Here is a 22769-nt window from a genome sequence, read left to right on the forward strand (position 1 = left end):
AGGTTCCAACCCTGGTCAGGGAAGTAAGATCCCTCATATGGTGCAGCCCCCCCACAAAAAAACAAATGTGTTCATTTCACAAAACTAGGGAGGTATGATCACCATTTTGGGTGGGAATAAAAATGAGTAGGCATTAGAGATACAAAAATGGCAAATAACATTGCTAAAATTGTGTAAGCGCATTTTACAAGAGACATTTTCCCAAGGCCAAAGTCAATGTAAAAAATGGAAACTCCTAGCCTGCCTACTTATCCTTTATTTGCTTTATCCTTTAATTGCTGTAATTCCCACTACGCAAGTTTAGAGATGGAAGATGTAATTGTAGTGTAGAGCATTCTGAAGGAATACTATGAGTAGAGTAGTTGATTTAGTTAAAAATGATACATTTACTGAGTACTTTGTAAACACCATGTAGCTACATACATCATTTTATTTAATCTGAAGAGACTGAAGCAGATTAAAAGGACAACTAACAAGGCAAGGGCATTAATCTAGAAGGTGGATATGTAATGAGATCATGCAAACTGTATTTATCAGAGCTCCTCTCAGGAAAGAGTGGGTATTAAATGTAGGCAGAAATAACATTTTGATAAGCCATTTAGGTTGGTTGGTAAAATCAAGGGATATGCTCCAACAACAGCAGATAGTCGGCAATTTGCCTTTGAAGGAGAGAAAGTTCCTTCCCTGAGTGAAGTATGTAATTTATGCTACAGCTGATTGCATGACACAATGTTATACTGTTTATTCCTCATTTGACTTCTTTTTTTTTTAATATTTATTTATTTATTTGGCTGTGCCGGGTCTTAGTTGCGGCATGCAAGATCTTTAGTTGTGGCATGTGAACTCTTAGTTGCAGCATGTGGGAGCTAGTTCCCTGACCAGGGATCAAGCCTGGGTCCCCTGCACTGGGAGCATGGAGTCTTAGCCACTGGACCACCAGAGAAGTCCCCCCATTTGACTTCTGGATCCATTTTTCACCCTTCTCTACCCTCCCGGAAGCTGATCTCTAAGGGCTGTACCTGGGCTCCTTTACCCTCTGGCTTCTGGTTGGGGTTGGTCACTGGCAAGATATTAGAGGATGATAAAACAGAGAAGTTGAGATATTTATCGCTCCCCACACACACACGAGTTCACACACCCTACCACAACTTTGCCATAGTTGTGACAGTAGCTATGTTTCCCTATAACCACAGCTGCTGTCGGAGGGTGCATCCTCTAGGGCTCCCACTCTTGCTAGGCTCTGGTAAAACCATTTCTTCCCTTTGCCCCTTCAGGCCTTCAAGAAATGGGATTTCCAGCCTGTTGCTAGTCCCTGTGTGTTTCACCATCCTTGTGGGTTCCCTCAACCCTACCCCACCATCTCTGTAAATAGTTCCTTCAGAAACTCTTTTCAGTTAATGTCCTCACCCCCGCTCCAGTATGCTATGAGTTTCCTGTCCAGATCTTGACTAACACGAAAGGAGTCCTCCTTTTCTGCCCTTCTAACATACGATGTTCAGCCTAAGTAAATGTAGTAAAAAAAAAAAAAAATGTTTTAAGGTAATTGCTCTGAAAGCTTCCAAATCATGAACCTGTTTGGGGTAACCACATGTCTCAATCCAGCACTGGGGAGTCATGAATGCTAGAACATGCTTAAATATATCATGCTTTCACTGAGCATGCTGACTTTCAGAGGTAAGTAAAATAATTGTGTCCTCAAGGAGCTTTCAGCTTAATAAAGAATAAATACAAAATAATCATAATACAGGATAACATAAAATTATCAAAAATATACTTTTTTTTTTTTTGCGGTACGCAGGCCTCTCACTGTTGTGGCCTCTCCCGTTGAGGAGCACAGGCTCCGGACGCGCAGGCTCAGCGGCCATGGCCCATGGGCCCAGCCGAGCGGCATGTGGGATCTTCCTGGACCGGGGCACGAATCTGTGTCCCCTGCATCGGCAGGTGGACCCTCAACCACCGTGCCACCAGGGAAGCCCAAAAATATACTTTTAAAGGGTCAAATTCTGTTGGGAATTAAATGGTCTATTATCTTTCACAAAACTGCCAAGACAATTCAATAGAGAAAGGATCATTTTTTTTGACAAATAATGCTGGAACAATTTGTTATCCATATGCAGAAAAATATAAACCTCTACATTTACCTCACAGTATATACAAAAATTAAACTTGAACTATATCATAAATCTGAATGTAAGAATTAAAACTACATAAAACTTCTAGAAGAAAACAAAAGAGAAAAATCTTAGTGCCCTTGGGTATGGCAAATATTACTTAAATACAACAAAAAGTATAAAGAACACTTACAACTCAATGGTAGTAAGATAACCAATTTAAAAATGGGCAAAAGGGTGCCCGCTGCAGCAGCACATATACTAAAGCAACCTAAATGTTCATCAACAGAGGAATGGATAAAGAAGATGTGGTATATATTACAATGGAATATCACCCAACCATAAAAAAAGAACAAAATAATGCCATTTGCAGCAACATGGATGGACCTAGAGGCTGTCACACTGAGTGAAGAAAGCAGATACAGAAAGACAAATATCATATGATATCGCTTATATGTGGAATCTAGAAAAAACGGTACAAATGAACTTATTTACAAAACAGAAGTAGAGTCACAGATGTAGAAAACAAACTTATGGTTACCGGGGGATAAGGGGGAGAGATAAATTGGGAGATTGGGACTGATGTATACACACTACTATATATAAAATAGATAACTAATAATAACCTGTTGTATAGGACAGGGAACTCTACTCAATACTCTGTAATGGCCTATATGGGAAAAGAATCTAAAAAAAAAAAGAGTGGATATATGTATAACTGATTCACTTTCCTGTACACCTGAAACATAACATTGTAAATCAACTATACTCCAATAAAAATTTTTTAAATTATTTTAAAAAACACAAAAACAAAAACAAATGATTACTAAAAAATCCAGATACTTACTTTCCTGGCATTCCCAATTCAGGGAGCATGGGTTGATCCCTGGTCGGGGAACTAAGATTCCGCATGCCGCAGGAACAAGCAAACAAAAAAAAGCAGTTACTGAGTAACTGCCAAAATGGAAAAAAAAAAATCCAGTCTGCAATTCCTCTTCCTGGACTTTTTCCTAAGGAAAAGTAAAGTGACAATGATACTCGCTCCAGAATTGTTTAAAATGGTGGTACTGTTGCAATATTCAAAATGTGTAACAATAATAGCATGCTTAAGTAAATTACGGTGCATTGGTACATTCAACCAAGGGCTTATTATGCCGCCATTAAAATAATCATTGTCAACAATATATTGCATACATTGTCCTATGCTGTTACATAACTAGGTGCAGAAGAAATCTGAAATTATATCTGTGCTACAGCTATATAAAATTTGTGAATTCAAGTGGACAAAACTGGAAGTTTATATGGAAAATGTTGTTTGAAAAGCAGTTTTTTCCCCTTCATTTCATTTTTTTATTTCGAATTCTACTAACGATGTTGTGCAATAATAACGCATTTTTTAAAAAAACAGTCGTTAGCTGTTACCTTAATTCGGTTCCACGGGCAGTAAAGGTTAGTTTATAATTCGTTGAACAACTGAATAAGACTTCAGATGCCTCCATTGATTGATACTTTACTAATTTGGGATATCCACAGAGTCGTTTTGCCGACTACAAATATAACAAACATTACGTGTAAATCGTGCTGCCGAAAGGTTTCCAAACATCACATGACCACCCACCAAAATGTGTGGGCTAAATGCGCATCGATAATCATGGCAAAAATAACTACCTGTCACATAGGATGGGCATGTCAGACTTTTCTCCGCGAAAGGCTGCTGGTCCCAAGCTGCCTCTTACTTTCACCAGAATGAAATGGTTCCAGAATCCCAGGCAAGGGAAGATACTGTTCCCTTGCCCAGGAGGCTGGAAACGGCTCGTTGTGAGCTCAAGGTTTCCAAGGCCCCTCAGCCGAGATCCGTAACACTCGAGGATTCCCTAGTTGCTAGGTTTAGTTGCTAAGGCACCAACCGTCTCACAGGAAGAGGGGACGGTGCAATCGCTTTCGGCGTCGGAGCGAGTCCTCTGGAAACCGAGCTCATTTGTTCCGGGAGGAAACAGTCAGCTCCTCTAAGAGCGACGGGAAGGCGAGGAGAAGCTGGGAGTGACGCCTCTGAGCCGCGGAGGATTGTGGGAGGAGGTTGTCTCCAATTTCTCCTCCCCCGCCCCCCCCCCCCGTCCCAGCCAAGATGTCTGACATGGAGGATGATTTCATGTGCGATGATGAGGAGGACTACGACCTGGTGAGGCGCAGGGAACAGAACTCTGGGACTGGAGGTGGCTTCTGGCTTTAGGGGCCGGGGCGGCCGCGGCCTTTCCCCGTTGAACATGTGCTCCTTCCAGCCTCTCCCGGTGCAGTGACAGGACGAGTTTACCTCCTCCCCCTTCCCGCACCGGGCCCGGGCCCTGCCTCTCCAGCATGGGGGAAGGGAGGGTAAAGGAGGCAGCGAAGGGGGTCCCGAGCATTGCGCTCCAAGTCCAAGCGCCTCCTCCGTTTACCCTGGCCTCCAGCGCCCGGTTCTCTATGCCTCCTCCCTCTTCCCTACCGCGCGAGCCGCCTTGGGGACCGTGCAGTGGTCTAGGCCCCGGCGATGCCCTTTCGGGCCCAGCATTCTCGGCCCCTCTTATTCACACTTGAATTGAGCGGGTGCGAAATGCTGGGAGAGGGGTCCGAAAACTAGGAGGCCTTACTGCTCCCAGGCCTGACAGCGAAAAGCCACTTGTGAGTCTCCTGGAAACAGAGCTTAATTAGTCTTGTCCAGGGTCCGTTTTGGCTTAAGGTAAAGGTGCAGTAGAGAACTGAGAGCAAGGCTAGCTTTAAAAAAGTAGTTTAACTACTTGTTTAAAGAGAAAAGCTGGTAAGGAGGTTTTGCTTTTTGTTTGTTTGGGGTTTGGCGGGTGGGGTGGTATAAGGGGATTGACACATTGGCTTTTATCCTGACTTAGAAATTTCCCAATATTCAAAGTTAAAAATATCAACAGTGTAGAACTAAACGAATTTCTGTAGCTGAATGGTGATTTTTAGAGATTCAGGATTTAATTTATGAACAGATTTACAGGTTTTTAAAAATTCACTAACATTTCAAGTTGATATTCAAAAACATTACCTGTGTGGGAACTAAGAAAGATTATCTGCACCAAGAATTAGCGTCAGCTTGGCTTTGCTTTTTATTTGGGGGTGTTTTTGTGCATGGTTCTTGTATATTATGGTGATGCTGCATTATCGTAAAGTTATGAAATAGTTGCTTAGGGAAGTCTGTCTCATATTTTAAGTGCCAGAGAGTTCTCAAGATATTAATATATCGTTTTGAATTAGTGTAAATCTTTGTATAGTCGTTTCCAATTAATCTTTCCCTTTTAAAAGAAGGCATATTTGCAAAAGGGAGAGGGAAATGCTTGTTATTACCTGAAATTTATAGTAGAGGTGTTGATAATTCTTAAAGTTAAACGCGGAGTTTTGCTAATAGTTAAGATTTCTGCCTTACATTTTAGTTTCTTCAGATCAAGACAGTTTTAGTCAGTGCCCTAAGTCCATTAAGAATATGCTAATTGTAATATTTTGTGCATTTTTATTTATTATATGTTTACTTATATTACAGGTACTTTTTAACTACGGAAGTGTTTCTTTTAACTGTTCTAACTAGTGTTTTTACATGTTTGTACCTATCTCTTTTCTAAGCAATAGTTTTTTGAATACATGACTTATTAGCACTATGAGTGAGTCTCTAACGTAAGAATGACAATGAGAATCTTACAGTCCCATGAAGTACTCAGTTCATTTTTGCAAGGATTTTAATTAAACAAACATGATTTAACTTGGCTATGTTTCTCCAGCGTTTGAGGGCCTACAGTACATGTACAATATAAAATTGAACATGTAGTTTTAACCTTTTTTTTAAATTTCTTAACCAAAAAATGTAAGATTTTACACTACCACACACAATTAAATAATAATTCCCCACTCCAGCATTCTGTTAAATAGTCCTCCCCCCATATCTCTCTTACATAGATATCATATTAATTTAGTTTTTACTTCCTTAGTTAATTTCCTTAAGCCACTATGTTTAAAAAAAAAGATTAAGAGGGCTGGTTGCCATTTCATGCTTACATGTTGCCAAAAGAAAAGTTGTTGTTTTTGTTTTTTAATAGTTATTTGCCTGGGTCTTTTCTGTTTTTTTGTTTCTTAGAATTTAAAGAGTCAGAATTGACTTGCTGTTTTAGGGAAACTTCTTTTTTATTAAAAAATGTATTGTTTGTTGGAAAGTTTGCCATCACCTCATTTTAGTCAAAATGTTAACAAGAACCATGAGTATCCTAACTACAGATATATTCAGTATATATTTTATAAGTTGTCTGTTGATAAATTTTAATACCCTAAATCACTTCTTGTTCTTGCCCAATCTAGTAGAAATAGGTAGTTAGGATACCACTGGAAAAAGTAAAAATTTGTTTCCAAAACTATACTGTTTTATCGAAAAAAGTAAATAATGATTTGTGCCCAAGAGCTAAATGAGAATTAAGTTGGTTAAAAAAAAGAAGAAACAAACATGAAATTAATTCAATAGGCTTGACCTTTTATTTCTAAGAGCTTTTTGACTTTTATTTGAGGCAAAAGCAGGCATTTTCTAAGCATAGGAGTGAATGGAGAAGTAGAAGACGGTACTGGTAAATGTCTTTTAATCCAATGGTAATTTTACAGATTTATATATGATAGTGTTAACAGTAACAATTAATAATAATAAGTAATAACTATAGTGCCGTTCATTAAGTTAATAAGGCCCTTGATAGATAAGTTAACTGTATTGTAATTCCACAGTTCAGCCATTCTAGCATGAAGTTGACTGGTACTTCTAATAATCTTTTAGAAAGGATTTAAGACAGACTGATGTAATACCAAAAATTATTCTTTAGTAGTTCCTCTTATAGGTATTGTATATTTGAACTTAAATGTTATTATTAGAAAAAAAATGTTGAAAAGGTAGACTAATTCTGCTTGGTTAGATGTATTACTGAAATGTGAGCCTCTTTATAGTCACCTAGTCAGGTTTATAGTTGTGATTCGTGAATGAATGTTTACTATTATTGTTATTCTTGTCTTAATAAATAGCTGTTTTAATGCCCTAGAAGTTTATTTCTTTTTTTCTACTTTTTGGGGGGAGAGAGAAGAGCCTTAGCTATAGGATATCTTACAGAATCTCTTATTTGTCACAACTTTAACAAGATCAGACAAATGTCATGTATGTTATAAAGAACCTTAGAACATGGTTTAGCAAATTAAAATATAACAGTTCCATTTTTTAAAAAGATTTTTGAATGGACATGAATAGAATATACACTTTGAAAAAGAAGTAGATTAATATAGGACAGGGGCAAAAAATAGCTTCAGGGATTTGTGTGTTTAATACTAAGACATTCACTTGTCACTCATTGTACATATAAGGAACTTGGAGGTTATAGGTTGTTTTATTCTGAGACTGTTGTCTCAGTCACAGGCTTGACAAACAAAATGTTGGGGATCTTTACGAACAGATTTTCAAACAATATACTTTTTGTGGTCTGGGCCATTGTTTTTTATGCTGTACACACATTTGGAATTCTGCATGTAGTCTTCACAAAGATGAAGTTTGATTATACAGTTGAGGCTTAAAAAAAACATGACAGGGAATTCCCTGGCAGTCCAGTGGTTAGAACTTGGAGCTTTCTTTGCCGTGGGCTCAGGTTTAATCCCTGGTCGCGGAATTAAGATCCCACAAGCTGCTCAGAGTGGCCCAAAAAAAAAAAAAAGACATGTTTAATTGTAAATAATTGGAAACACCCCCCAAATTATCAGTAGTACGGGAATACTATTAATATTAATAAGGTAATAATAGATAAATTATGATATATCCATGTGATGGAAAGTATGTCAGCATTTCAAACCATGCTTCTAAAGAATATCCAATGATATGAAAAAATTGATAAATTAGTCAGTACTCTTGGGTGTAAGGGAGGACAGGAATACATGTCACACTAGCTTAAACTAAAAAGAGTGTGTATTGGCTCACATCACCAGGAAGTGTAAATATGGCTGGATTCATGGCTCAGATAATGATGCTGGGTCTTTTTCTGTTTCTGTCTCTTCCTGGGCTGCTTTCCTCACTGTATTGGCTTAATTGCCTTCACATTATATCACAAGATCTTGTGATATAATGTGTTATCTTCCTAGTATTATAACCCCAAAGGCAAAAGAGTCTTCCTTGCTAGCTCTAACAGTGAAACCCAGGAAGAACTTTTATTGATTCACCTTAGGCCTGCATCTCCTTCTTCAAACCGCTCAGTCCCTGTAGAGAGGGAGGATAGGTTGCTTCCCCTGCCCTGTGGGAGGAGCACTATAATTGAAAACCCTCACCTAGGAGAGGAAGAGTCAATCACCATTGCTGTGCACATAGTGAACACATGTCCACTATAAATATGTAATCCATATTATGATTTTATTGGGTGGGGCTAAAATTCATTTTGCTGGGTGGGAAAAATATAGAAAAAATGTCTGGAAAATATGAAAAGTGTCAGGAAAATTAAAATGTGTTTATTTCTTGCAAACCTTTCACAGTGAACCTGCATTTTATTGCTGGGGGGAGAGGGGATGGTTTACAGGGTACAAATGATGAACAGAAATCTTACTTTGATCTTGGCTGGGGGGTGGGGGGCGCACCAAACAGTGATTTTTGTCATTGCTCAAAATGTTTTAGAGTTCTTCAGAACCTGAAGCATCTAGCTTTTTAAAATAGGTAATCCATGCACATGGTTCAAAAACGTGAAATGTTAAAATAAAATTTCCATTTTTGTTCCCTATTTGCCCAGTTCCCATTCCTCCCCATAGGTAACCAAATACACATTTTTATCCCACTCCCCTTTTTTAAACCAAGAGGTAGCATATTTAGCATATTATGTATATTGTTCTACACTTGGTTTTTTACGTTATCTTGGAGATTATTCCATAGAACTATGCAGAGAGATTACTTACTTCTTTTTATAGCTGCATTGATTGCTTGGATGTACCATACTTTATTTAACCAGTTCTCTGTTGATGAGAATTTGGCCTGTTTCCTTTTGCTGTTGTAAACAGTGTGCAGCTTTTTTTTTTTTTTTTTAAACTTGAGCTATAACCAAGTTTTCTCCATTCTATAGGTGTCAAAAATTGTGTGAGTCGGGTTTGATAAATAAGTTGGGCCCTCAAACTGGATGATGCTGTTTTAGGTCGGAAACATCTAACTTAAGAATTTCAGAAGTGTTACTTAATAATCCATGTCAGTATAATTGGAATAATTTACCAGTAATTTACCACCTCTTAAAGTTACTACTTTAAAGAACATTGGTTTGAAATATAAGTTTGGATGTATTTTCAAAAAGGCCTGTTGAATTACCTCATAGGTGTATCCTATATAATGAAATTAGAGAGGTTCAAACAAGGATAACTAATGACAAGGATGTCATTATAAGATCTCCCGTAAGTAATGAGAGACAGCTCTTATGTGCTAACAATGAGATAAATTTTTTCACCCCTAATGTAAATCTGTAAAGTATGAATATCCAACAGAATAAATTTGTACTTGTGTACCATGTCCCAAAATGAACACATGGATCTAAGCAAGAATTAGAGATCAACCCCCATAATTGACAGGAGAGGAACTGAAACATCCAGTGTAAGTGACTTACCTAAATTTACATGACAAATTAGTGGCCGAGTCAAAACTAGAGCCCAAGTCTAATGACTTCAATGATGTCTCGTTGGAAAATTTAATTTGAAGACTGAAAGTTTAGGACAGATAAAAGAATGTTCTGATTTATACCATAGACAATTTAGGATCCATTACCTTGAGTGAAATTTTTAAAAGTTTGGTTAATTTTATGAATGGCTAAACCACAGTTGGCTACCTAGGACTTGGATTAAATCTCATCCTTAAGGATAACGAGACTTTGCCCTAGATGCCCAACATCTAGTATAGCTGTCTAAACATGGTCAAGGCTTGGGAAGCATTGTTAATGGTGAGTCTTGTTTTCCTAGAGCACATTTCTTAAGACCTCTATTGGCAAGAGACACAAGTACATGAACTATGAAACTGACCCTGTTCAGCAGTGGCTACATTCCAACATAGAGTCAAAATTGTCTCTACCTATTGTGTGTTGTGTTATTTTGGAACATTCACCCACTTTTCATTTCAATTAAGCAAACACTTATTGAGCATTTTGTAATATACCAGGCTCTGGGGATACCAAGATGAGTAAAAGTAAGTTCTTGCTTTTGAGAAGCTCTTGGTGGGGCAGGTGAGGGGAGAGGGGAGGTGGGAACAGCAAACACACAAGACTCCGTCTTAGAGACATGCCATGTCATGTAGAAGCATGACCTGAGGAGAAAATTTATTTTGCTAAGAAGAGTTGGAGAAAGAATCACAAGGTAAGCCTTGATGAATACCTTTCTCAGGAGTGTTAGGGGTGGGGCACATCATAGGAGAAAAGTGGGAAGTTTGTTGGAAGGGGCGGTGGATTAGAATTCCTAGCAGAGAGACCAGTGTATGCCAAAGCAGAGATTTTGAAGTACATGGCATATTTGGGGGGAAGAAAGAATAGATTTGGTTGGTGTAGATGGGTACGTAATTGCTTTGGGAAGATGTCAGGACATGAGTTATTATGTAAGTGGGTTGGAACTATTATGAACTTCAGTGGATTTTTAAAAATCCCTTTAACACTGTTCGAGTGCTTGCTTTTTCATATATTCCTTAAATTCTTTGTTTTTTTAAAGCATTCTTAATATGTAGGTTAAAACTTCAATTTCTCTTTTTAAAACATTTCATTTATGCTTTTATAAATTATAGTTATCACCTCTTCATCTGACATAAGGGAATTCAGTTAGCAATATTTTTTTAATACTTTTCCTATATTCCCTATTTTGACTCATGGTATTGTGTGTAACCAAGTCAACAATAGTCTTTAGAGATAACTTTTCCCCTTTCTTGTGCCCATATGATGTGTCCTTTTTATTTTACATCCTTAACATCGCATATATTTATTCTATCCCCTTCCTCTTCTCCCTGTTCTACTGCTTGGATCAGACCTTCATCATGTCTTGGCCAGAGTGTTGTAAGAGTATCCAGTGGGCTACTTCATTACTACCAGAATGCTCTTCCTAAAACACAAGTCTAATTCCCTATAAAACATTTTAGTGCGTCTCCATTTGATCTTAACTCCTTGCTAGACTTGTACAGTTATACTGTCTGATCCAGTTTATCTCTTATCAGCTCTACACACATCCTGTGTTTCAGCCCAATCAGACTATTGATGGTTCTTCCAAATATGCAATGCCATTTCAAGCTTCCGTGCTTTTGCATGGTTAATTGTTTTATTTCCGGTGCCTTGTCTCATCCCTGGGAACTTCTATTCCTAGTTTTAGACCTGGTTCAGGTAACTTTTCCCTCTTCTAACTCATTCAAGAGTAGTTGATTACTCCTCTTCTGAGCTGCCACTCACTGTACCTAGTATGTGTCTCTGTTACTGCTTTTATTGTGTTATATTGGTGTTTCATTTGCATATCTGTCTCAGACCATGAATAGCTTGAGGGGAAAGACTTAATTTGCATTTGTTGAGCAACATTTAATTGCTGGTTTATACTAAAGATCATTATCATTGAGTATAAATAATAGATATAAATAATATATAATAGATATTTTACACAAAAGAATTATTCTAAAGACTTCTCAAAATATCTTCAGTGTAAAAATCATGCCAGTGTAGTAAGTGAATAGTTTGCTGTAGCATAGTTTGTATTGATGGTGTGATTCACTGAGCTGCAAATGACAGGTTAGTGATGTCATGGAGGCTGCAACATGGTGTTGCAGATCGTAACACGGGACTGCCTAATTATAAGAAACCAGTCAGTAACGTATCAGCTCTGCCAATTCTCATGTATTTATACATTTCACCAGTAACACTTAAGAATTGAATTGCAATTATGCAAAAAATATACATTTCACTTCTTAACCCATGCAATATGAAAAACCAAAATAACATTCACAAAATGCTGAGGGCTGGATTAAGTCTTACCTCAATTGTAGTGATTTGGGGGAGTTATGTAGAAGTTAGAAATATCATTAGCTGGAGCCAGTCAGTTCCCAGAAGTTGGAAGTAGTCAGTCTTGTACTACAAGAGGCATTCAGACATGGTAGGAAATATAAAGGTTCCTGCCTTCAACAATGTTATAATCAGTTCAGTAATTTCCAGTAATTGAAGTTAACCTTCTGGCAACTCCATATCCTATTCATGTGTGCCTCTCAGCTTCTACTGGTCAGTTTTTTTTCCTAATCCGTTATGGGTTAAGAAACCAAAAATAAATGGGCTTTGAGTAAGAGTCCAGATTCTTAGACTTGGTGATAGATGTAAATCAAAGATATTTTGCTTCCAAGTTCAGGGGTGCATTCTGAAGATTTGGGTTGCATAAAGGTCATTTTCTGGTTCTAGCTATTCCCATATATTATTGAACAGTTACTAGAGAATAACTGAGAAGAACTGATTTCCAAAGGTGAGAGTATGTTTTATAGCTATGATTCTTTACTCCAAGTGTTCCCTGAGGAGGTGATGCTTAAGCTGTAATGACATGCAGTGGTTAATGGGATGAAGAGAAGTAGAAAGAAAAAGGAATGTCATGTAAAGGTGAGAACAAGTTTGGCAACTTGTGAGGTAAGGCCAGGGTGGCTGCAGCAAAGTGAATGAGGGAGGGCTCAACAGGAGATATGGTTGGGTGCATAATCGAGTCACATTTTGGTGATTTTTGAACTTGATTTTAAGAGCAATGGGAAACCATTTTTGAGAAGAGGAATGAGATAATTTACATTTTATGAAGATTATTCTGGCTGCTTACCCTAAGAAGACTGGAATTTGAAAGTTAAAAAGGAGAATGGGGGGCTTCCCTGGTGGCGCAGTGGTTGAGAGTCCGCCTGCCGATGTAGGGGACACGGGTTCGTGCCCCGGTCCGGGAAGATCCCACATGCCGCGGAGCGGCTGGGCCCGTGAGCCATGGCCGCTGAGCCTGCGCGTCCGGAGCCTGTGCTCCGCAACGGGAGAGGCCCGCGTACAGCAAAAAAAAAAAAAAAAAACAGGAGAATGGGAAGGTTATAGTTGTGGAGAGATGAAAGTGGCGTGGTAGACTAGGGTGGTGGCGGGGCAGGGGGGAGTGGATGGACTTGGGATTCATGTTCAAGGTAGAATCAGTAAGGACTTTTTATGTTCCAGCGGTATGATTGCTTTTAGTTGTTTAGCTATCTCCCGTTACAGTTTTGTGTCTGCTGTTCTCTTTTCCCCTTTCTTGTTTTGTCCAGCATGCAAACTCCCACTTATCTTTCACAACCTGGCTCAGAAGCCATTACTCTCATAACATGATTTGGTGTATACACTGGCATGTTCATTATTTATTAATTGCTCTTTTAGTTTAATCAGTTTTACTGTAGTCAAACCTAAATTACAGGGTTAGGAAGTGAATGAGTGATTATGAACTTTACGCACTACACAGAATTTGATCCCAACTCTAAGAGAAGTGTTCCAGAGGATTTTCATATGTTGAGCATAACTGAATTCCTGATACTTATATTTGTGAGACAGAGTGCCAGTGCTTCACAGGAAGTATCTTTATACAAGGAAATAATTATCCTCCAGAGGGCGCACATTACAAAGCCATTGTGGTCAGCTAAAACTGATTCTATACTAAGATCAAACACCTCCCTCCATCTACTGGTCATAGGAAAAATTCGTCTTGTGTTTACATATTTTTGAGCTTTCTAACACTACACTCATGTGCATTTTTTCTTTCATGTGCCTTTATGAGACAATACAAAATTTCTCATAAGTATCTGCAAAAAAAGTTTACCTGTACTTGGATTTAGAAATAGCTGTTCTTGTCTTTTTCTGTTTACTTTCAGGCACAATTCTGAATTTGGCATAAACTTGCCCTTTGTAATGACTCATAGCTGAAGGAAATAATCTTCTGTCTTCCTAAAATAATAGTTTTTACTACACTAATTTATGTATATTTTATAATCCTCATCATTAAATTGAATATCATATCCTGGAACTATTTTAAACTCTTGTTTATACCGCTCCACAAAATAGTGTTACTCCAATTTTTCTTGGTGCTTTATTGTTCCGTAACTAGGAACTGAATTTATGTGATGAAAAGTCACATAAAACTATATAACTAAATTTTGTTTTATTTATTTTGATTTGTTACAAGACTAAAGTGTGTTAATATAACTAAACAGCTGTTGAGTAATGTGGAATGCACATAAAGCAAATATTCTTATAAACATATAGTTATATTTAGTAACAGAGTACTCTGCTATATATAGATTACCATCCTCGGTAGTCAGGCCATGTTAGAATAATGAAATTTAGACTTAGGGAGTAGCAAGAGCTAGATTATGGAGTTAAAGGTGAATAGGTAACATTTACATAATAATTAGTCTTCACATTGATTTTTCTCAGGTTCTATTATCAACAAAAGGTTAACCACTACAGAACTGAAGATCATAACCAATATTTCTTTACAATTTGCTTTTGTGTTGATTCTGTGGAAATCATAGTTTTGACCTGAAGGAAAGAAATGATTCTACAGTAGTTCAAGACCCCCGGTGTTTGCCTGAAACCAAGGACAGTACTAAACCATATATATGCTATGTTTCTTCCTATACATGCATACCTGTAATATAGTTTAATTTATAAATTAGGCACAGTAATAGACTAACAAGAATAATAAAATAGAACAATTATAACAATATACTGTAATAAAAGTTGTACGAATGTGGTCTCTGTCCTTAATTAACTCCTTCAACTTTGCCAGAAATGTGACAATGACTTCTTCATTAGCAGATGTAGCCTCTCCAGTAATTTTTATATTTTTCAGTCCAAACCTGTTCCTGAAACTAGGCAGCCATCCCTTACTTGCAGCAAATGGCTTGGTGTCACTCGTTTCAGGGAATCCTTTGCTGACATCTTTGTATAGGCTCAATGTTTTCTGGCATAATACATTACCATCGGTCAGAACATGTTTTCTGTTCATGTCCTTCACCCACAAATTTAATGCCTTTTTCATCTTAACTAAGTACTTTTCACACACTGTGGCCGTAACTTCTGCAACAGCAAAGCTAGCACAAATTTCTTTTTTCCGTCGCAATTTCGTGGATAGAAGATTCGTTCTTACCATGGATCTTAGCAACTTAGCATACATTTTTTTTCTTTTCCTTAAGTTGAGAACTTTCACCTTTTCAATGAAAAGAAGCACTTTAGGGCCTCTCTTTGGCATATGTGAATTTCTACCATCACTACTTTTGAGCTTTGGGGCCATTTTTAAGTACAGTAAGGGTAACATGAACACAAGCACTGTGATACCACAATAGTGGATCTGATAACTGAGCCCGCTGTTAAGTGACTCACAGGACAGGTGGGATATGCTGGACAAAGGGATGATTCACATTCAGGGTGGAACAGAGAGAGATGGCAAGAGATGTCTTCGTGCTACTCAGAATGACTCACAATTTAAAACTTATGAATTGTTTATTTCTGGAATTTTCCAGTTTCTATACCTCAACTGATGGAGCAACTGAAACCATAGAAAGTGAAACCACGGATAAGGAGGGACTACTGTACTCTGCTATCCACTTGATTTGGGGTTTTCCCCTTGTTATTTAACTAATGTTTAAACATCAGTGGGGTTTCACCTATGTAATTGCTTTGTTTTTTATAAATGTGTGGATTTTCTCTTAACATTATTCACATTTTAGCAATGTGTGGGTTTCTTTTCTTTTTTTCCTTCATTTTAATATCTCTTTCTAACACACAGGAATACTCTGAAGATAGTAACTCTGAGCCAAATGTGGATTTGGAAAATCAGTACTATAATTCCAAAGCATTAAAAGAAGACGACCCAAAAGCAGCATTAAGCAGTTTCCAAAAGGTTCATATGTTTTCTGGCTGATTCTGTGTCTTATATTTTTCTAAATGATGTCTTAAATCAAGTAAATTCCAAGTGATTTTATGTCAGTAATACGTTTGGATACTTAGTGATAATCCTGTAAAATAAGTTTGCATTATGCAACAAAAGCAAATATTTGAAAAGGGCTATCCTTTTGTTTTTTCCAATCAGGTTATCTGTAGAGCAGGGCCATTGTCCTGAAAAGCTAGTATGGTTCTGGCAGAAAGAGAATCAACATGCTGGTCAATAGGTACTATCCCTGCAATCCTGTTCCTTTGTCTTTTGGTGACAAATCACACAGTGTGGTTTCATTATTAAATAGTGTGATTTCTTTACTATTGATAAACTTTTGGGTTATTCTTACCAGCGGATTTTTCAGAGGACTAAAAAGTACTTCTGGGATTGTATAATCAAGAAGTAGTTCTTATTTAATCTTTTGATGAAGAAACTTCAAAATAAGCTCACTTACCTTAAGTAAGCATTTTAAGGCTGGTTTCTTTTCTTAAGCCTATTAAAAATGACATTGAGAAGTAGAGTTCTTGGGGCAGTGTTTTTCATGCATATAATGTAAAATTAGTTTACAACTTAGAAGTGTCATTAGAAAATAACGGTATTAAACTATACTGGAAGTTTCTTCTTTTTTTAGGTTTTGGAACTTGAAGGTGAAAAAGGAGAATGGGGATTTAAAGCACTGAAACAAATGATTAAGATTAACTTCAAGTTGGTAAGATTTGTTTTGAGAGGAATTAAACTGTTAATGAAATTCTGTACTTAAAAACCTCATGGCAACAAAATGTCATTATATCTATTTCTCTAAAATAATTCTGTTGATATGTTTCCATATTTAGCCTGCTTTTCATTTGTGACTACAGTAGTACTAAATTTTAAAAATTCTGCATAGGATACAAAGTTTTCTGTTTAAGAAAACTTATCTTTTCGATACATGGGCAGTATTTAGCTGCATTATTAATAGAATGACTTTTCGCTGCCAGGCTAGGTCAATCAGTAGAGCATGAGACTCTTAATAGAGTGACTTTTAAACAAACTATTAGTGTTTATTTTGGAGTTCTGAGGTTGTACTTTTTATTACAAAATGTTCCTCTTCAACTGATTAGGGCCAAAACCTTCATGGCTCCTCTCTTTGTCTCTCACCCCACAAATAATCCATTGGTAAATCCAGGTGGCTTTATATATCTTCAGAATACGTTCAGTATATTTTATAATTTAGAGGGCTATGGAAGCATCAGGTGTCTCAGGGGATGGAGATTTTGATTGAACAATTATGGTGACGTTACGGGCCCATGTTGAACTCCTAAGATTCTGTGATTTGAAATAATACCAAGAGACCCTATAGAAATCTACTATTTTAACATACTATAGCAGTCGTTTAGTTTTTGAGCCCGTTTAAATGTATGCCACCCGTAGGGTTTGATTTTACCATTTTACCTTGAGCCACGATGGGAAGCAAGTGAAAGGAGAGGACTATTTGTATTTTGTGTTATTTTGCCTACCTTCCTTCTCTACCTTTTATATGCTGTAGTAGCATCTCTGAATAAGTTGTGGTTTACAAGAGTAGTTTCAGCTTCCATCCCTGCCGCCTCATTTTTGAGTTAGATTCAGAGTCAGACTCATGTTTCTGTGTAGTCCTCTTGGGCAGTAAAAAGTTAGAAAGGTTTGTTGTCAGCTGCTCTGTGCATTCACCACTGCAAATAAAAACCAGTAAACCTAATCGTCCCTCAATCTTTAATTACAGTAACATAATTTTTGAAAAATTAGCTTTAAAGTTATTGTGGCATAAGGAAATGAAGTCAAAACTAACTTTTTGCTAAAATCCTATTCAGTATCAAGATATAATCTCAAAGTTGGGACAGTCATATTTCTGATTTCCATTTTGCTAGGAGATACGTTCTGTAACTTGGGTTTTGGTGGCTCATTGAGAGGGTGTTACCTATTATTTACCCCCACGTGGTGCTGGTATACTTGGAAACAAAGTAGTTTGATGTATATTGCTAAAGCTTTTCTCATTGTTCTATCTGTTTTTTCTCACCTACCCCTACTAGTTTTCTTTTTTGTAATTCATTTGATTAGAACGTTTCAGGGAGTCTTCCCATGTATTTCTTTTCTTGTCCTTCATGCTATATACCAGGGCAGAACATAGTCATAAGCAGAAAAATTACAGTGTCATTAATTTATTCTTCACCCTAATAAATATACATGTTCTGTCATTCAAGAAAAAAAGCATTGTATCTGCCATTGCTCCACTCTGTGATTAAAAGTAGAGTATATTGTTAATCCCAATAAAAAGAGGGATTAACAGCACTTGGAGATTGTGGGGACTGTGGATGCAGGTTATAAGGTTAGACTCATAAGTTGACTTATATGATATGCTCTGAGGGATGATAGACCCTCTGCCAAAATATTTAAGTGCTGGAAATTTCACTAATAGTCCTTTATTTCCTCAGATCTTTCATGTTTCCTGGAATAACCACAGTAATGCAAATAGTCCTGCAAGGCATAGCAACAGTAGCTACATCTGCTGTTGAGTAGGGCCTTAGGTGGGAGGACTTTTCCTCTTTTTAGGGGTTGGGAGGACTTTTCTTGATAGTGGGATGAGTACCTGGGCTTGAAGAGATTCTTTCACTTCACATTTTAATATAAAAGCCTGCCAATAATAGGGAGAGAAGAAATACATAACTATTGTTAGAGAGCTTCCTGATGAAGGGGTAAATTTTTAGGAAAGAATATTTGAAAAGTAGGACTTATTTCTATCTTTTGGTCTATGAATATTTTAGTAGTTTTTGTGATTTAAATAAATGTGCTTGTTGTGCCATGAGGAACAATATCTGAAATTTGGAAAATCTATAAGTGGTACTTTTTCAAAGCCTAACTTCAAAAATTTGATTCATTTACTGAGTAATCTAGTAATTTCAAATTTAAGCTAAATTTTTTATTTATGTTTCTGTCATACAGTTTCTCTATTATTGAAAAACTATTTTTCAATTAGCTAGTAATATGTACTATAATCTTAATCATGTGTATATATCTTAGTAAATAAATATGTACCTAGTAATGCACTTTTCTTCCCTCACAGACAAACTTTCCAGAAATGATGAACAGATATAAACAACTATTGACCTATATTCGGAGTGCGGTCACAAGAAATTATTCTGAAAAATCCATTAATTCTATTCTTGATTATATCTCCACTTCTAAGCAGGTTAGATTCTGTTTTTCCCTCTTAGTACTTATTAATATGTTTATCATTTATACTAAGGGCTTTGTTTTTTTGTTTTTAAGGCCTAGAGGTTTTATTTAAGCAGTTATGCTCGTTTTTATTTTTAGTGTGCTTTAAAAATAATGTGTATTTTATTCTTGATTACAGTACTAATTGTATAATATTAAAAGATTATAACCCTAGCTTAATCTCTTTAAATATCATCTTCAGATACTAACAATCTGCACACAACTTTTGCAGGCTTATATTAGACTCCCATACAGTTACTATCACAGTTCCTTCTAATAAACTTCATCAGCACTTCAGCTAGCCACCCTGAGCTGTTAATACTTAACAGTGAGTCAGGTGGTTTGTGTAGATTTGATTAGATAAAGATCCTTGTGAGGAGAACCTGTACTCATATCGATTAGTAATTGGCATTACTCATTAGGTGTTCAATTCAATAAGTTCTATTACAAAGAATAGGTGGATGATGGATGATGAAACTACAGTGGGTATGGGGAATGATAGTGCTTTCATTATTCTAGTCTTTGATTATTAAGAAAAGCAATGATTATTTTATTGCTAAGGTAATTTTTAATTGGACTGTTTGTTTATATTCTTTTAAGCAACATAGTCCTAAGTTTCAGCTTTCTTACGCTATGATGTTGGAGCACAAGAAGTATTTTCTATATCACTTAGCATTTCTTAGAACGTTTGATAACTCTTTGTACTCAAAAAATGTTCATCTCAGAATCAGCGTCTTTCATTCTGTCTTTTCTGCTAGATGTTGTTTTTATTTCTTGAGGCAGTTTATTTTTACTGTTTATATCTAAAATATATGTAATGGAAATAGAGGAAGATAAACTTATGTTCAGAACATTAACACTTAATGGCACTAATTCTAGAGTTCTTAAATATCAAGGGGCTTTTCTTAAGTGGAAAAATATTTTCTGAGTTTTACAAACAAGTGTTATCAAAACAGTTTTTTGTACATTATTCATAAATGGTATGCCAGATATTGGGGGGGAATTAAGTAATTTAAAACTTTAAGATTGTGTGTTGCTTCATGCTATTATATGTAAGCTTTTTGTCTTTTTGAAAGTAAGTATAGATATTGGTTGGGCAACACTTGACTTACTGTGCCATCGGCAGTCGTGAATAAATAGGCAACCTTTTCTGAAAGTATCAAGCTTTCCTGTTCTCATGGCCCTCTTACCTCTTGATCCTGTTAAGTAGAGACCTAGAGAATCAGGTATTCAAACAAAGGTAGAGTCAGAAGCGGGGGGAGGGGGACAGAGGGGCTTATCATAATGCAAAACAAACAGCAATTTCCATTAAAAAAGTCAGACTTATGAACTGATGGTGTTAGACTCAGCTAAAATTGTGCTAGACTTTTCCCTCCGCTCAACTCCAACAGTTTACCAGTAACTTAAAAGCTTGTAGTCCAGTTAATTGATTAGTGACATTTATAGAAGAATTTTTGAGGGAAGAGGCTTATTCTTTGTTTCTTTAACAACTTAGTGTTTGCCATATAGTAGGCACCAAATAAGAGTTGAGTGCATAAGATATACACTATTAATAATAAACAGCACAACTAGTTCTATGTGCATGTCATTTACTTTGCTAATATAGAACAAGTTATTAGATTGAAAAGGACAAACCTGTACTACTAGAGCATTAGACATTTTCTGGGTTTTATTTTTTTTAATGCATAAAAACACATCTTGGCACTTTTTGTAAATTTGGTCTGTACTTTGCTAAAGTTTTGTTAATTTTGTGGACTGTCACAGACATTCAATAAGATACAGATAGTGTATCTTATGTATATTAAAGTTCAAAGATGCACTTTTAGTTTGCTCAAATTAACTTTATTAACAGGTACAAATTTGCTGTTTACAATTATAGAATTCTGATTTTTTATGTCAGATGGATTTACTGCAGGAATTCTATGAAACAACACTGGAAGCTTTGAAAGATGCTAAGAATGACAGGCTGTGGTTTAAGACAAATACAAAGGTAACAATTATAATTACATTTTTTTTCTTTTGAAGAGTGGGCGGGTATCCTTGATAAACTCTATAAAGATGCACCTTCTGTTGAAATCTTTTAATTTTAATAAGTTTATTTTTTTACAGCTGGGGAAATTATATTTAGAACGAGAGGAATATGGAAAGCTTCAAAAAATTTTACGCCAGTTACATCAGTCCTGCCAGGTAGCATTCTTTTATTTTTTCTTAATATTTCTTCATAATAAAAAAGCATAAGAAAAAATTGTATTTGAAACATTGTTTAGGGATGTTTTTGTTCAAGCATCATTGCAAAAATAAAATTTGGAAAATAAGTTACCAGAAAGCTAATTTTTTCTGAGAATTACATTTCTTCCTCCTAGTCCTAATTTCAATCCTTATCTTTGTAGAATGAGGCATAGGTATCAATAAATGAACAGACCAGTCATTAATACTAAGAATAAGGCTTTCATATTTAATTATGTACCCTATGAAAATTGGAAAGGATATTATAGACATACATCATAAAGATATTTTATATTCTAGTTTTCATGTATGAATCCTCTGTAACACCACTGTCCCATAGAACTTCATGTGATGTTAGAAACATTCTGTATCTGTGCTCTCCAATATGGTAGCATCAGATACATGTCATCAAGCACTTGAAACGTGACTAGTGAGATGAAGGTACTGAGTTTTTAATTTAATTTAAATTTGGATAACCATGTGGTCTGGACAGTACACCTGTATAACTTTCTAAATGTGAGCTGTAATTTTGTATTTCCTTTTTTGTCTTGATCAATAAGTTACTTGATATTAGTTTAAATATTATGTAGAAATACTGTTTTAAATATTTTTATGCTCTTTCAATGCCATGTACTCTTATTTTAATTATATGTGTTATTTCTGTGAATGGGTAAAAAGTTAATCAGAAAAGTGTTCTAAATCATCTGCAGATATTTTCATTTAATAATTTTACCTTTTTTTAGTTTTTAAAAACAGGAAAATGTTTTATATTTCATAATAGGTTTGGTTTATAAGGCAGATCAGTCATTTATGGATTGTTTCTTATCTATACATTCTTAAGGGAATCTGATACATAACCAGCTGTGTGTTCACTTCCACATGAAATGAAAATGGTTGAGAAGGCATTTCTAATTTTAAAAAGTCTTACAAATATATACATAAGGAATATGAAAAAGCCCTCTGGAGAAATTTTTGCTTGGTTTATTTCAGAACATAAGGAAAATGCCATCTGGATTGTAAATAACATTAAAGCATAGAGAGATGCATAATAATCTGAACGTACAGATTGTCTTACATATCATATTTTTTGGTCTGGTTGTGACTCAGTGAAAAACAAATAAAGGGAAGTTTTAAGTTGGAAGACCAAATAAATAATAAATTTTGGCTTTGTGTATGTCAGTGCTTGATGTTATGATTATCTGACTGTTGACCATATTCTGTTTTTCGTGGCCTGTGTTTTGTGGGCTGTTGGTCATCTTT

General features: G+C 36.2%; 2 protein-coding genes across 8 annotated transcripts in view; one reads left to right on the forward strand and one right to left on the reverse strand.

The window, feature by feature from the left end:
• GALK2 (galactokinase 2) overlaps nt 1–4045 on the reverse strand; it is a 136432-nt gene extending 132387 nt beyond the window's left edge. For 2 of the 4 annotated variants that reach the window (XM_033408428.2, XM_033408430.2), the window contains exons 1-2: nt 3780–4045; nt 2959–3121 (exon numbers count right to left, since the gene is read on the reverse strand). In XM_033408428.2, coding sequence (XP_033264319.1) covers nt 2959–3023 — 65 coding nt within the window. In that variant the 5' untranslated portion in view covers nt 3024–3121; nt 3780–4045. Of the gene's footprint in view, nt 1–2958; nt 3122–3533; nt 3659–3779 lie in introns of those variants that run through there. The other 2 variants (XM_033408429.2, XM_004281294.4) reach the window with 2 other exon arrangements.
• A 111-nt stretch (nt 4046–4156) lies between these two features.
• COPS2 (COP9 signalosome subunit 2) overlaps nt 4157–22769 on the forward strand; it is a 58803-nt gene continuing 40190 nt past the window's right edge. For 3 of the 4 annotated variants that reach the window (XM_004281298.3, XM_049706070.1, XM_049706071.1), the window contains exons 1-6: nt 4157–4290; nt 15909–16022; nt 16687–16764; nt 19132–19257; nt 21163–21273; nt 21393–21470. In XM_004281298.3, coding sequence (XP_004281346.1) covers nt 4237–4290; nt 15909–16022; nt 16687–16764; nt 19132–19257; nt 21163–21273; nt 21393–21470 — 561 coding nt within the window. In that variant the 5' untranslated portion in view covers nt 4157–4236. The remainder of the gene's footprint in view (nt 4291–15908; nt 16023–16686; nt 16765–19131; nt 19258–21162; nt 21274–21392; nt 21471–22769) is intronic. The other variant, XM_004281299.3, reaches the window with a different exon arrangement.

Source organism: Orcinus orca, chromosome 2, assembly GCF_937001465.1.
Source record: "Orcinus orca chromosome 2, mOrcOrc1.1, whole genome shotgun sequence".
Taxonomy (NCBI): domain Eukaryota; kingdom Metazoa; phylum Chordata; class Mammalia; order Artiodactyla; family Delphinidae; genus Orcinus; species Orcinus orca.